Here is a 14674-nt window from a genome sequence, read left to right as displayed (position 1 = left end):
GTGTGAAAAAAAATTCGATGTTATTTCATATATTCGCTATGTTTTATATATTAATTTTAATATAAAATCTCCGAGCAAAAATCATTTAATAAATTTTGCAGATTTCATTTCTTGGGAACGATCCGTTCAGGAGATCGATGTTTCATATTTTCATTCGGAAGAAAATAATAAAAAATTTCGAGATATTTTTTTCCTCGCACAAGCAGAAATACTTGGGATTTCTGCTCCGTGTTTACAAATAAAGCAACATCTCGCGCTTCTCTGCGATGAAATTTGTCATGTAATAGGTAATTGACAGAGTGGTGGTGGCGTCGGCGGCACCGCGATGCAAATGTTGCACATTGGCCGAAACTGTCACGAGACCACCGGTGACGTCAGAGCGCGGGAAGGTGTCAAAAAAGAATGCTTCCGAGCAAGGCAAGCAACAAGAAGCTGCTGCTGCTGCTTCTCTCTATACTACTCCGTGTGTGTCTCTCTCTTTATACAGACATCCTCTCTTCTCTACTCAGTTAGCTAATGGCCCGCACAGTGGCAACACGACGGACGCTGGCTCTCTTCAGGAGGAGCTGCTGCTGTTGAAAGCACAATAAACGGAAGATTCATCCAAGAAAGTGCTTTTGATCTTCGTCGTGAGAGAGAGTAATCTCTCTCTCTCTCTCTCTCCGTGTGTTGTGTGTGTGTGTGGTGCGTATGTGTGTTTTATCTTCACTGAACTATCAAACTTTCTCGGAAGAAATAGATTTTTTTTTTGTTTTAGTTTCGTTTTTACGATCTCTGTCTCGACATTTTCCGCTCCCGGGCGGGAATAAAAAATTGCTCGTTGTCAACATTTACGCACAGAAAAGAGAAAACACCTCTTAACCTGGTCATACGGCGTGAAATAGTGTTATTGTGTGGAAAATGAAATTTCTGACAGCTGTGTCGGTAGTAGTAGTAATATGCTCCACCTGGTGGAATACTGAAGTGATGGCGGCTTTTATGAACTACGACAGAAGTAAGTGTAACATATTTTCATTTATTTCGTATTTTAAGCTCCACTTGTCCCACGTGGACGAGCCATATTTCATCATAACAGTCATTACAGTAGAACCTCTATCACTCGGGGAATGAAGAGATGTGGGGCCCATTTTGCATGACGAAAAACATTCGAATGTGAATTAAGAATTCTGCCTTCAAAGCAGGCAAAAAGTTGAAATAGGTTTTAGAGGGCAACAAATATGCATAAGCATTGTGGAAAAATTTGCGTTTCATATAAATAATTTTAAATAAATATGAGAAATTGTTTTCTCCTAATTCTTTGATTACTGGCGTTGCTGAATCTCACCACAGAGTGCAACAGGCCTACAACGGTACAATTATTCAATCATTACACATCATAGTTATAAAAACTGATGGGAGATGGCAGGATTACATATAATAAATAAGCATTAAACAGAAACAGAATTCACATACGTTCACAACACGCACACGCACATTCCGGCATGCAGAAATTCCATAGAGGAACGTGCACGAGTTGCATGTACGGTTAAGTAGTGAAAGTAATAATATCTTTAAATATGCCCAATCGAAAAAAAATTATTTCTGGATAAAGGATGTTTTATTGTAGTATAAAATGATATTGGAAGTGATGTCAAAAAATACGTTTATTTTTCGACTCTCCAATCATACTGACGCCAAGTTCAATAAATTTAGACCAGGCCGGTTAAAACCATCCCCAGTTAAAACTGATATAACCCTGTGTACGGACCCTAGGCATTTTGGAGGGTCCCTTTCGCGCCTCTATTTTATATATTTGAGAGGAAAGTCGACATTGAAACAATTCATAAAAATAAAATTTTATTTCCGGAAATGTGCGTGCTAATGTATAGCATCTGCACAAAAATAGAAACATGTGGAACGAAAAACAAAAAACTGAAATTGATGACAATTTGAAATTAATGAATAATTCCTAAAGCAATGAAAATTGATTCCGTGGTTCATATTATATCGAAATGAATTTAAATTGAGAATTAAAAGAAAATTCTTCCATAAATAAAAGAAATATATAATGTGGCGGGAAGAACGTAAATCCAGAATTAATGGAAATAATATCCCAGTACGAATGAAAATTTCTGATCAAAATTCAGGATTTTTATAAGTATTACAAATTACAATTCAGGATGCATAAAAATTAATAAAAAATTTATGTTGAATAAAAATTAATGAAAATTCAAGATTATTAAAAATTTGGAATGGATGAAAATTCCGGAAATATTGGAAAACAATCCCATAATGAACAAAAATTCAATACTGATGAATGATAATAAAAATATGAACCATGAAAAAATAATTTGCTATGAAAATTTAATAGAAAATTACTTCATTTTAACGCGTATAAGTATATACCCCTGATTTTTTTGGGCTTAAAATATGGAAAAAAAGTTAAAAAGGCACTATAATATACTATCCACGTACAGTCGAATCCCGTTTTAAGGAATACCGTTATAGCGAAAATCTCGTTTTAACAAACACTTTTCTAATTCCCCAAATAAGTTTACATAGGAACAATGCTAGGTAACCTGTAATTCCTTTACAACGAAATTCCGTTTTAGCGTAGTGATTCCTCCGGTCTCTTGGCGTTCGTTATAACGGGATTCGACTGTATAAGAAACTCTTCCTATTTTTTTAACATAAGTTTTGGCAAGGGGGAGGGGGCTTCCCTTATATACACATTAAATACGATAGTTGATTTTCCGCATAATGAAGTTCCTCAATCATTAAGCCACGTTTTTCCAACTGGTGTTCCGTGGAATCCTGGGATTCCGTGACAGTTGCTTTGGGGTTCAGCATGATAAAACTCCACGGAACCCTTAAAAATCCCGGAGAGCTTTCAGAGAAGAAAAAACTTTCTTGTTGTTTATATTCGCAAAGCTGTCCTTTGTTTGAATTTTGAGATGGTGTCGCGTTTAAAAAAAGAAATCCCCAGAGCACTTGAATGACTCACCTAGACAATGTGCGTATATAAGCATGCGTGACTAAAAGAATGACTTGGCGAATACAGTGACCTAGAGAGTGTGAACGCATGCGAAAGACCAGAAGATACATGTTTATGGTATGGGGGAGTGAAACAGTCCGGGGCGGCTAATTTGGTGGAATGAGTAGTGAAGAAAATTAGACCTGAATGGGTGAAAGAATGGGGCAAAATAATTTGTATAGCCCACAAGTCCCAAAACGATAAATCCGCATACGGAGGAGGGGGGGGGGATAAATCCCTCGTAGGAGGGCCTAAAATCATGTGGTCTTTGTCAATTGATCGAATTTCATAGAAAAATGAAAAAAAATCCTGCTGATCTGAATAATTTTTTATTTTATTTCGGTGGTACCAAAAAAAAGATCCTTTTCATTCTCTTTAGTTTCACATGCACAGACCTGATGTTTCTCTGCGCACAGAATTTCGATATACGTGCCCCCCGGATTGAAAAAAAAATACCATACGTCATATACAATATAGGGAATTATTTTTTTCTGCGCTAGCAGAAACTCTAAAAATGAGCGTACTTTCGAGTACAGTTATTGACTTTAAACGTTCATATTTTGTGAACTTTTAACCATGAAGAATGGTGCTTTTCTTAGTTTTATTTTGTCCTTAACCTACAAATGGGTGAAAAGAAAATTTTATCAGCCAAACTATCCTTGTACAGGATGTATTATATTGAGAAACATAATTTTATGGAATCACTTCTGACACCTATCAAATAAAAAACACAACGGTTAATGATCCTTCAAAACAGAACTGCTTAAGAATAATGTGCTGCATAAAAAAGTATAATACAAATAAATATTTTTTGAACGATAATGTAAAGTGAATTATCAAATTTGCTGTTAAATTTTAACAGTTGATGTTTGTGTACAGTAAAATAACACTAGTAGCACATGAAATCTCCAATTTTTCTCACTTTTCGTGATTACTAATTGAAAAGCATGCGAACCGAAAGAAAAGCAATTTCTCTTCGGTTTCATGCGTTTTACTTCACGGCACTTTGCAAGTATTAATAATGTCATTTTACTCTCTACAACCATCAACTGTTAAATTTTTGACGTAAAATTAATAATTTAATTAATGTATATTATTATAAAATGTGTTATTATAATGCTTATAAAATATATTTACTAATATTGTACTACATTAATTTTTTCATCCTTTTTTCGGAAAGGCATATTTTAGGGTTAATAAAGTTTTATTTTTACTCGTTTATGTGTGTGTTGGTTATGGACAAAAAGGCACCAATTAAGGTTTATTAAACTAAGACATCACTATGCGCAGTGAAACAAGTCAGTGCTTATTATAATGGAGAAAAAAATGATGAGAATTATCTTGGGCTCCGTGCTGGAGCTCCGCCAGCACCCCCCCCCCCCCAGTAGGGACACATGCACGGACCTCAGTTGAATAGGGGGTTCCACTATAATCTGGCAGAGACTTCTTCACATGGGGGAAAAGAGAGACAGTTACCCCTCCCAAGCCGACAAAAAATTGAAAAAAAGTACAATATTTTGGTTTAAAAAAATTAAAATATCGGAAGTATCTTTTATGTGCTATTTTAATCAGTATCTGTTAAATTTCGATGCTTTTTAAGGGTGGAACAATTTTTGTACCCCTTAAGCCTTTTGTGCGCCCTTCAAAGGTCGATTCGAAGCTATCATAAGTGCGCTCCCTGATTAAGAGGTAGTGCCTAAGCCCTCTTTCATTTTGCCATGGGGCTATGATGCTGTTGAGACGGCAGTAGGGACAAACTTGTTTTTCGATAAATATTAAAAAATTTGTTCCGCAGAGAGTTCCGTGTGAGCTACGTTGGAAACTCTTATAATAAGTACTGTAAGACCAGACGTGATCCAGGCTCTGTCCCAAGAGGGATATAAGCCTTTTATCCCACAGGGATATATAGTATAATTACTGGCAGAAATTGTATTGTCCAGATAACTTTCGGTATACCCATAGGGTCGGGAGTTCAACCCGTGATACCTAAATAGAAGAAATGATTGGCGAACTAACAAAAAATAAATACTGTAAATAATTTTTGGACTGTCAAAAAATTAAAAAAAAAAAAAAAAAAATTCAGATCAGTGAAAAGTAAACAAAAGAATGAATTCCCAGATCCGCTGCCCTATCAAGACATAAATATATGTATAAACCAATATATTTTATTTGAATATAAAATTTTATATAGGAACTAATTGACATTTTTCACGGACTGGCACCGGTCCGTATAGACCAGTGGTTGAAGAACACCGACACGATTCTTTGATGTATATTTCACGATTATCTTCATTCCTTCGTGTCATAGAATCTAAAAGAAAACTGCCAGTTCAGAACAAATTTTATGATTTTGATATTATTTGTTCGAGTTTTGATTATTATGTTTGATCCCTTGACAACATGGTTTTTGTTAGAACGTTGATGAAATTCAATCGTTTGAATTTCATTTTATTTGCATGTTTCATGTCTTGACTTCAATTATTTTTATGATCTACTTTGATAAAAAGACAAGATTGCAGCATGGGCAAATGAATGGAGCATGACGTTTAGCGTAGATAAGTGCATGGTCGCTCATTTTGGTTCGAACAACCCACGGTTCTCTTACGAGTTGAATGGTGTCACTATCCCGGATGCAACTAGAGTCACCGATTTGGGAATTCTCATTGACGAGCGACTTAAGTTTTCTGAACATTGTTCAGCGGTTGTCAAAAAATCGAATAGAATGCTTGGTCTCATTTTCAAAAAGGTCTCTTCGCGTTCTCCTAAAGTCATTCTTCCTCTTTTTCGAGGCTTAGTTCGTCCTGGACTGGAGTATGCTGTAAGGTTTTGGAGACCATACCTACATAGGGACATAGACTTGGTTGAAGGGGTGCAGAGAAGAGCTACGCGTGTCCTTATTGGCACACAGGGCTTGAGTTATGAAGAAAGACTTCATTTTTTGAATATGTTTACATTGGATGAACGCAGGTGTCGAGGAGATATGATCGAAGTGTTCAAAATTTTCAATGGGATGGATAGGATGGACCATGAACTTTTAGTACACCGCCAATCGACTGCTTTTACAAGGGGACACCAGTATCGATTGGTGAGGGACAATGCAAGGTTATGGTGTCGCAGGGAATTTTTCTCCAATAGGGTTGTTAATAAATGGAATAGCTTACCCCCGGAGGTAGTAAATTGTAACACAATTGACACGTTTAAAAAGAAATACGATAAACATGTTGGGGTAAATCGAGAAGCTATCCATTCTTAGAATAAGACAACCATAAGTATTCTTTATGGGCATTGTATAATATTTTATCATGTGTATATATTGTTTGTAATTTGTGTTAATTGCATTTTTAATTGGGTTGCTGTATTTTTGAAACATATGACAACCATATTTTTATGGGCATCTTTTTATCAGCCACCTCGTTGGGCATTTTGCCTGTTGTGGCGTTGTATTTGTATTTGTATATTTTTTTTCCATGTAGAGGAAGCAAAGTACGGATTTCATCAGTTTTGTACGGGATAGTGGAAAAAAAGAATTTACAGACATTTCTCACGTTATTGCTAAAGGCAGTATAATAAAATATATGTAGAAATAACCACTGAATTCTTCTATCATAATTGAGGGAACTCGTGAGAACTGATAATATTGATGAAAAACGATTTACTTCTATCGGAAATTGAGATACGTAAATGCCTGCTCACCGCATCAAAAGATGACTCATTTAAAAATCAAGAACCGTTAAAAATATAGCGGTCAGTGCTTTAGCGGCCATCGCTTTGTGGTGTTGGACATCGGGTCAGGAAGAAGTTTTAGATTTTAAGACACTAACAGAGTAACAAAATATCGATTCGTATATGTATTATTTTAAGTCACATACCCGGCCAGGCAAGTAAATTTTTCGAAATCTGGTAATCATGACCTGTGGGCCTAATGTGACCATCGAAGTTTTTTGCGGTTTTGTGTTTTTTAAATTACGTATTTGCACCAAGACCCTGGGCGTTATACGGTTTAGTTCAGTGTTTTTCAACTTCTTCTCATATTAGACCGCTGAAATTGAGTGAACGGTGTCACTAAGGGGACGTTCAAGAATTACGTCAACAAATTTTTAAATCGTTTTTGACACCCCCCCCCCCCCCTTGTCAGCAAAATTCAGGAAAACTCTGACTTCCCTTTCTCCACCTTGCCAGCGAAATTTCGTCAGCTCTGCCCCCTACCTCCTAACTTATATTGGTGGGATCAGACACGTAAGCGGCAGAGGGGGTTGTCAAAATCCCCCATGCCCCCCCCCCCACAGACGATCAAAAATTTATTTTTTTTAATGCAAAAACTATTTAAAAAAATTGAAATGTTAAAAGAAAGTACCTTTATTTGCTATTATTATTAATTTCTGTTAATTCCAATGCTATTTGAAGGCTCAGAACTCAACACCTCTTTTTAAGAAATTCATTGTAACCCACCGTGAAGTCATGCATGATAAACTCTTGGCCCGCGGACCAAATGTGGCCGTGGGGGTTATCTGATGTGGCCTGCCCCCCACCCCTCAAACCTAAATGCACTTGGCGGCACATTTATAGATTGCTTAAATGACCCGTGGCACAATTTCAGAGCATTTAAGCGGCCCGTGGCATAGCTCCAGAGCACTTAAGTGGCCTAGACACATTTCCATATTTTTGACTTAATAGATTTTATATATTGCTATCATAAATACGGGAAACCGCTTAAACTAGGACACCTGTTGTCACCTATTGAACAAAATTAAAACTACCTGTTCTAATTCTGAAAATAAAACGATTGTTGGTTTTACACCGATGTCTAGAATAGTAATGAACATGTATTATGAAACTAATTTTTTTCTTTTATTGTGCATAGCGACGTAAATTTCAAGAGCTAAAATACCGGTTGATAAGCATTTTTCATTATTTTGACACAAAAAATTTGTACCGGTATGCTGCATAAAAACATATAATACATAGTATTTTCATACATTCCGCTCGTTTTCACGTTTATACCACTTTAAACAAAACACTAAATTCCCTCAAGAAATTATAACAGATAGTTTAATTTTTACTTAATAGGTGACAGCAGAGACCCTATATTTCTGTGTGTGTGTGTGTGTGTGTGTGTGAATATCTTTCCCGATATATTCGTGTAAAGAGAAATACGGCACAAAAATTTTCTGAAATTTTTTAATCCCTTTTTTAGAGGGAATTTTTTTAGCAGAATTTTCATCCCTTTCGGACACTATATATTTTTATGGTTTAATGCAAACTAAGAATTTTTTTTCTCTTCCTTCATGAATACCATTAGGAATACAATATGTAAATATTACTGCGAAAGCCCGAAATTGGCCAGTTCACAAAGCGGCTGGCTACATCGCCAATTAGTTAATTTTGTTGAATATTGACCCGACCAATGTCTGAATTTCGGGCATTCGTCATCCAGTTCGCGAAGTGGCCGGGGATGTTTGGTCAAAGTCTGATAACAAAGGACGTGATTCGGGATAATTACCAAGTTGGAGTATTTTTTCATGATAATCATGTGCACGTCAGCTATGGCAACCCATCGAACCGCAGTCACGATGCGGTAATCTTTTTTTTTTTATTTTAAAGAATATATATATATATATATATATATATATATATATATATATATATATATATATATATATATATATATATATATAAAATCTTTTCTCTTAAATTTCCACTTTTTTTACCTTTCGCCGTATGGAGGTATTCCAATACAACTACTACCATGTATCACACGTCGTTGGTAATGAAGATGGATTTGACGCCTATTGGACCGTCTTACATCAGCACATCTAACTTTTTCCAGGTCTCTTCAGCCACTTTGCGAATCGGCCAGAGAAAGCCCGAATCATTTCTGAAAATCCGATTTTGGCCGTAACACATGTAGCTGGTAGTGAAGTTTTCTCTGTCGCATATATGAAGGCCCATGACCGCACCGGACCACTAAATCTTAAGATCGTGAATATCAATGAAAATGCGTTGGTACACATTTGCGTTATGACCGCTAAAAAAAGGATTTCTGTGTGTGTGTGTGTGTGTGAAATTTCACGCATGTGTGTAGGAATACTTGTATTATCGTCAATGAAAAAAAAAAACGGAAATGTTCACATTATTTCACATGCCCTCGTCGGGCACGTGGTTGAAAACAATACATTCCCCGTCAACATTTTTACATGTCTTGAGCATGTCGGGAAATAGATTTTTTCAGTCCTGATGTTTTCATCATAAATTTAGCACAAACGCTTTCTCTCTCATCTTTTCCACAGCATGAGGGATAATTTAAGACAAATCGTGTGAATTCAGTAAGTTTGAATGGTACAACGTATCCTCACACACACCCAAACACACTTCATTTTCCCTATTGATTTCGTGCGTCCACGAAAGAGGATCAACGAAGATTGTTTTAATGTTTCAGCCTGACCCTGTGTATAAAAAATAATTTCCACTAATCATTTGAAAGAGTTTCAGTTGAAATGGCAGTAAAGACGGTGAAGATTAATTGAATATTCATCGTTATATGCGTCTGTAAAAAAAACGCGTTTCTTTTTAATTCACCGATTTGTTACTTTGAAGCAGATACGCATCATTATTTCCGCGTTTTCCCGCCGAAGGCGTGCAATTTCGATATTAAACAGCGCAATCAATTCGATCAGTTTAAATAAAAAGAGACTTAAATATAATCGCAGCGATCAGGTATTATAATTAGTGACAAACACACCCGAATTATCTGATCGGAGAAGAAGAAATGTGCGGATCTCGCGCTTCATGGAACCGCTTATCATAATAAAGGCGGTCAATTTGCACGTCGAGTCAATTATGTGGTGCATTCCACCTTGTTTCGATGGTGATTAATGAATGTTTTCCCCCTTCTCTGTGTTAGCAATGTTTTTTTTTTTTTTCATGTTTATAATGTCTGTATAGTTTCAATGTTGGATCGAAAATCGAGATAATTCATCATTGCTTTTTCGTGTGAGGAAGGTACTCGCATGTTAATTCACCAGGCAACGTTTGATGTTATGCGTGTTCCGATGATGGCAGATATAGAACATCATGAAGGTATTCGATTGGATGAAATGCAGAGTGATTTTTGAACTCGCAAGGAGTGATCGAGCTCATATAAACAAGCGGGTTTCGTCGTCTAAGGTAAGGTCGTAACGCAAACGGTGAATCGATGTCACTGAACAGATTATTGTGCATGTGTGGTGTAGCAGTAGTAGGTAGGGCCTCCAAAAAATGGCTCGGGGATCCATGATGTTCTTAAGTCAGCCGCCTCGTTGGGCAATTTGCCTGTTGTGGCGTTGTATTTGTATAAAAAATGTTTGTCACAGCCTGGATACAGTAACCCGATAGCAATAGATCAGAAACACTTAAATGCATTTGATTGCTCATAAAAATATGGTTGTCATTCAAGTATGATTAGCTTCTCGATTTCTCCAACCACGTTTATCATATTTCTTCTTGAAGGTGTCATAAGAGAATTCGTGACATCAGAAGGGCAAGGTATTCCATTCACAGTCCTTTAGAAAGGACCAGTTTCGATTGATCAGGAACTATTCCAGGTTTCTGTGTATATATCGTAGGGATTTTTTTTTCTAAAGGGCTGTGATTCATTCAGCCCTTTAGAAAAAAAAAATCCATCCGACACAGCAACATGGAATTGTCCCTGATCAACCGAAACTGGTGTTCCCGCGTGGCAGCTGCTGAACGACGGCGCAACAATATTCCATGATCCATTATATCCATCCCCATTGAAATTCTTAAAGGCTTCTATCATATCTCTATAACACCTATGTTATTTCAAAGAAAACAATCAATGAATCGAGTCTTTCTTCATAGTCATTCCATTTCTTTTCTATCGAGCCCATGCAATTATGGAACGTTCGATTTCTGTGCAAAACATTGCAGAATGGACAATGCGCCTATTTTGTAGGGGGGAAATTATAGGCCGGTAAAATTACAAGGGTGGTTTTGAGTAATAACAATCATAAAATAATAACAATCATAGAATATTGTAATTAAAGTAACGGCGCCAGCTGACTTCGATGTACGTACTTACCGAGAGAGAATATTAATGAGCAGAAATAATGAATATATCTGTTATTATTAGCAGCATCTCGAAAGCTTAACATCATGCAACTTTTTACAGAGAGGTGGGGGGGGGGGAAGAGATTTTTTTCTTCCCAAAAACTACTTCTCGCCACAAACGTCCGATCAGGTCATTAACGATGCAAATAACGATGATATAGCTCACCAAAGACACATAATTATTCTGCAACCAAATTACTATTTCGACCTCCTCCTCCTCCTCACTGATCCTCAATCAGGTCTGGCCTCGGAACCTGTTCCGTAGTCAATCAGAAGAGATACAGGTGAAAGTCTTATACAATACTAGACGGTAAACAAATGCGTCAAATAAGACTTCGGGTGGAGGGAAGAGAATTTAAATGATTGGCATCTAGTTTACCTGAGATCATTCGTTTATATACAGGGTGATTATAAAAAAACTATCCCGACATATGGGCCACTAACTATCATACCATTCACAGAAACTGAATGAAATTTTGGCATAAGGTATTTTGATGTATGCGCTCAAGAATGATATGGAAAACAACAGTGTCACTCTAACAGTTACGGTTACAATTTCGAAAATATCAAATGGCAACACCAAGTTTTTTGTATTGGAATGCAATCTCCATACTGAAAAACACTAAATAGCGTTGGAACGGCAACTGTAGCATGAAAATCACCGGCGGTAGATAGGCTAAAAGTGAGGACAACCAATAAGGACAGAGAAGCAGCATAAAATAAAGCATTTTATTGTGTTTCACAAATTTTCCACATGACCTTGTGGAGGACTAATCAGGCTGGGATCTCAAACGGTGTGACGAATGAAGCGAACATTAATGCTCTGGAGCACGGCAAAGTCCTTTTTACTTTTTCCTTGCCTAGCTCCGGGGATTTTCGTGCTACAGGTGCCATTCCAACGCTATTTAGTGTTTTTCAGTATGGAGATCGCATTCCAATACAAAAAACTTGGTGTTGCCATTTCATATTTTCAATATTGTAACCGTAACTGTTAGAGTGACACTGTTGTTTTCCATATCATTCTTGAGCGCATACCTCAAAATACTTTATGCCGAAATTTCATTCAGTTTCTGTGAATGGTATCATAGTTAGGGGCCCATATGTCGGGATAGTTTTTTTATAATCACCCCGTATATAAACTGTCGAATCAGATTAGAGATTTTTAATCAGGACAAGTTTTCCAACTGCTCAGAAAGAAAAAAGAGCAACATCACTACGTTATTTCTATATCAAAACGCAATGGATACGTAGATTTTGAATTCCAAAAAAATATTATCAAGAGAAATAAAAAAAATCTCATTTGTAGAACAGTGATTCTCAAACTGAGGCCCCCTGTGGCGGTCCTGTGATATTTAAGGGCGCTCCACGGGTGAAAATCAGATGGTGACTGGAAGCTTTCAAGTGAAATATAGTATGAAGAAACAACTATTTCTGTAGAATCCAGCGGAGCTGCCCATAGAACCAGGGCCATCTTTACCCATGGGCGCATGTGGGCATGACCCGGGACTTCATGCCCATAGGAGGCCTACGTGATGAGATCTGGTATACTGATCTTCGAATGCAAATATATAAGCTATTACTTCCAGCTAAACATGAAGAATAATACCCCATAAGATGTAAGGGGCCATTCAAGTATTACGTAAGCAGGTTTTCAGCCATTTTTGAGTCGCCCCCCCCCTTATCAATAAAAGTCAGCAAAGCACCGACCCCCTTCCCCCCATCAGCAAAATTTCGTCAGCATCTTAGCATATTTCATATCTTCGCAAAGGGGTGGTTGATGATGCAAGCAACCTTCAAATCCCCCTCCCCCCCTTGTCATCAAAAGTCAGCAAATACGAAACCCCCTCCCTCCTTCGATGCTGACGTAATAATTGAATGACCCCCAAGAGCAAAACTGTTTTCATGCTTCAAGTAAAATTGGCTTTGGTTTTAAATCGGCGTGCGGCATGAAAATGAACAATATATGGTATGATACCTTTTTTTTTCATTTTCATGCTACTAAATTTTATGCTTTACGCCGGTTGCTACGTTTACCAGAAATAAATTTTGCAACAAACATAATAATTTAGCAACCGGTTTCATAATACATAAAAATTTATATGATATCACGCTACATATTGTTCATTTTCATTCTGCACCGGTCACAGTCAATTTCGCTTGAGTTGGAAACAAATAGTTTTGTTAATATTTTTTAGGCGTCAGCAGGATTCTTAACGCAAAGCTTCACTATTTGAAGCAATTATGCACCCGCACATTTATCTTCTAAATAGATTTGGAATTATGTGACCTGCAAGAATTAAATATTACAATTTCAAAGAAAACCGCACGCGTTTTCGGACGCAGAGACTTTGAATATGTTGGCTTGTGTTATCAGGAAGCCAACAAGGATTTTTGTGGGAGGAGGGGGGGGGAGGGGAAGCATACGAGATTTTGCCGCTCAATGCACTTCAAAATTCTATAGCTTTATTAGTGTTTTTCGTCCCCTCCAGAACATTTTCCGTCCCTAAAAGTTTTCTACACGAGGCACGTTGCTGCTTCCCCTTTGCCCTATTCTAGTTCCGGTTTTGCCCATTATACACGTTTGCAGCGAGTTTTAATTCTACGCTAACGGGTCTTATAGCTTCTGTTAGACTTCGCGAAGGCAAATTAAAAATCTCCTTAAAATGGAACTGCGTCTGTGAAACTGAATATAGAGTATACGCATGTCACCGCGTGAATTTCCTAGAAAATCGAGACGTAGGGGGGAGAGAGAGAGAGAGAAATGTCTTTAAAAGTGAAATCGATTTCTATTTTCCAAACTTTATTTTTCCAAATGGCTGTTAAGCAATTCACGATGAAATGGGGAAACGAGTTTATGAGAGGATCTAAAATACGGAAAGCCGTTTCAAGCCATATGTGGAAAGCGTTTTCCAATTACCTCCCTCTTATAAGAGAAGAAAGTTTATTTTCCATTCCCGAAAATTCAGAAAACTTCCTCTTTCTCTTTTTATTTTTTAATCAAAATACTCGTTTATATACATGTATGGAATGCTCGAGAACGAAGGGAATGGAGAAGCACGAACGTTCTCTTTTAAAATGTGTTTATGAAGACTTTATCACGAGATTCGGAGAGACTTTCCGCAATCGATCGATTATTTCTCTTTGGTAGTTTATTATAGAATTCACTGATGTATATATTTACCCTGAAAACTCGGTTTTGAAATGATCTATTGACTCAGGAATAATAACGCGACGAAAACAACATAGTTTAGTATTTGTGTGACTCTTGAATGTGTCTCGCCATAGAAATAATATTTCAGGTGATAAAACTTAACAGGGGTTACAAGAGAGGTGTGACCGTCTGGGGAAAAAAATACAAATTCTAAAAGAGAAATAAAGTTTCAAAAAAATATCGGGGGGGAAAAAAGGGAATTAATGCGATATTCCGGTATTTATGTGAAATAATTCTGGAAAAATATAAAAAATTAAATGATTGCATTAAAAACCAATGAAAAGAAATTCCAGACAAATTTTCTTCTCTTTGGATTGTACGGAAAGAAACGGAAATTGAATGGA

The 14674-nt window shown here is 36.9% G+C and overlaps 1 protein-coding gene across 1 annotated transcript in view; it reads left to right on the top strand.

The window, feature by feature from the left end:
* Window positions 1-430: 430 nt before the first annotated feature.
* Tsp (Thrombospondin) overlaps window positions 431-14674 on the top strand; it is a 143372-nt gene continuing 129128 nt past the window's right edge. Inside the window, exon 1 of the mRNA XM_089252905.1 lies at window positions 431-994. Within this exon, the coding sequence (XP_089109031.1) occupies window positions 901-994 (94 nt within the window). The 5' untranslated portion in view covers window positions 431-900. The remainder of the gene's footprint in view (window positions 995-14674) is intronic.

Source organism: Pholcus phalangioides, unplaced genomic scaffold (genome assembly GCF_987345545.1).
Source record: "Pholcus phalangioides strain wild (caught in Gottingen) unplaced genomic scaffold, Ppha-v1.0 ptg000031l_1, whole genome shotgun sequence".
In the NCBI taxonomy this organism is placed as follows: Eukaryota; Metazoa; Arthropoda; class Arachnida; order Araneae; family Pholcidae; genus Pholcus; species Pholcus phalangioides.
Note: the sequence above shows the minus strand (reverse complement) of the source record. Positions and strands in the feature narration are given on the sequence as shown.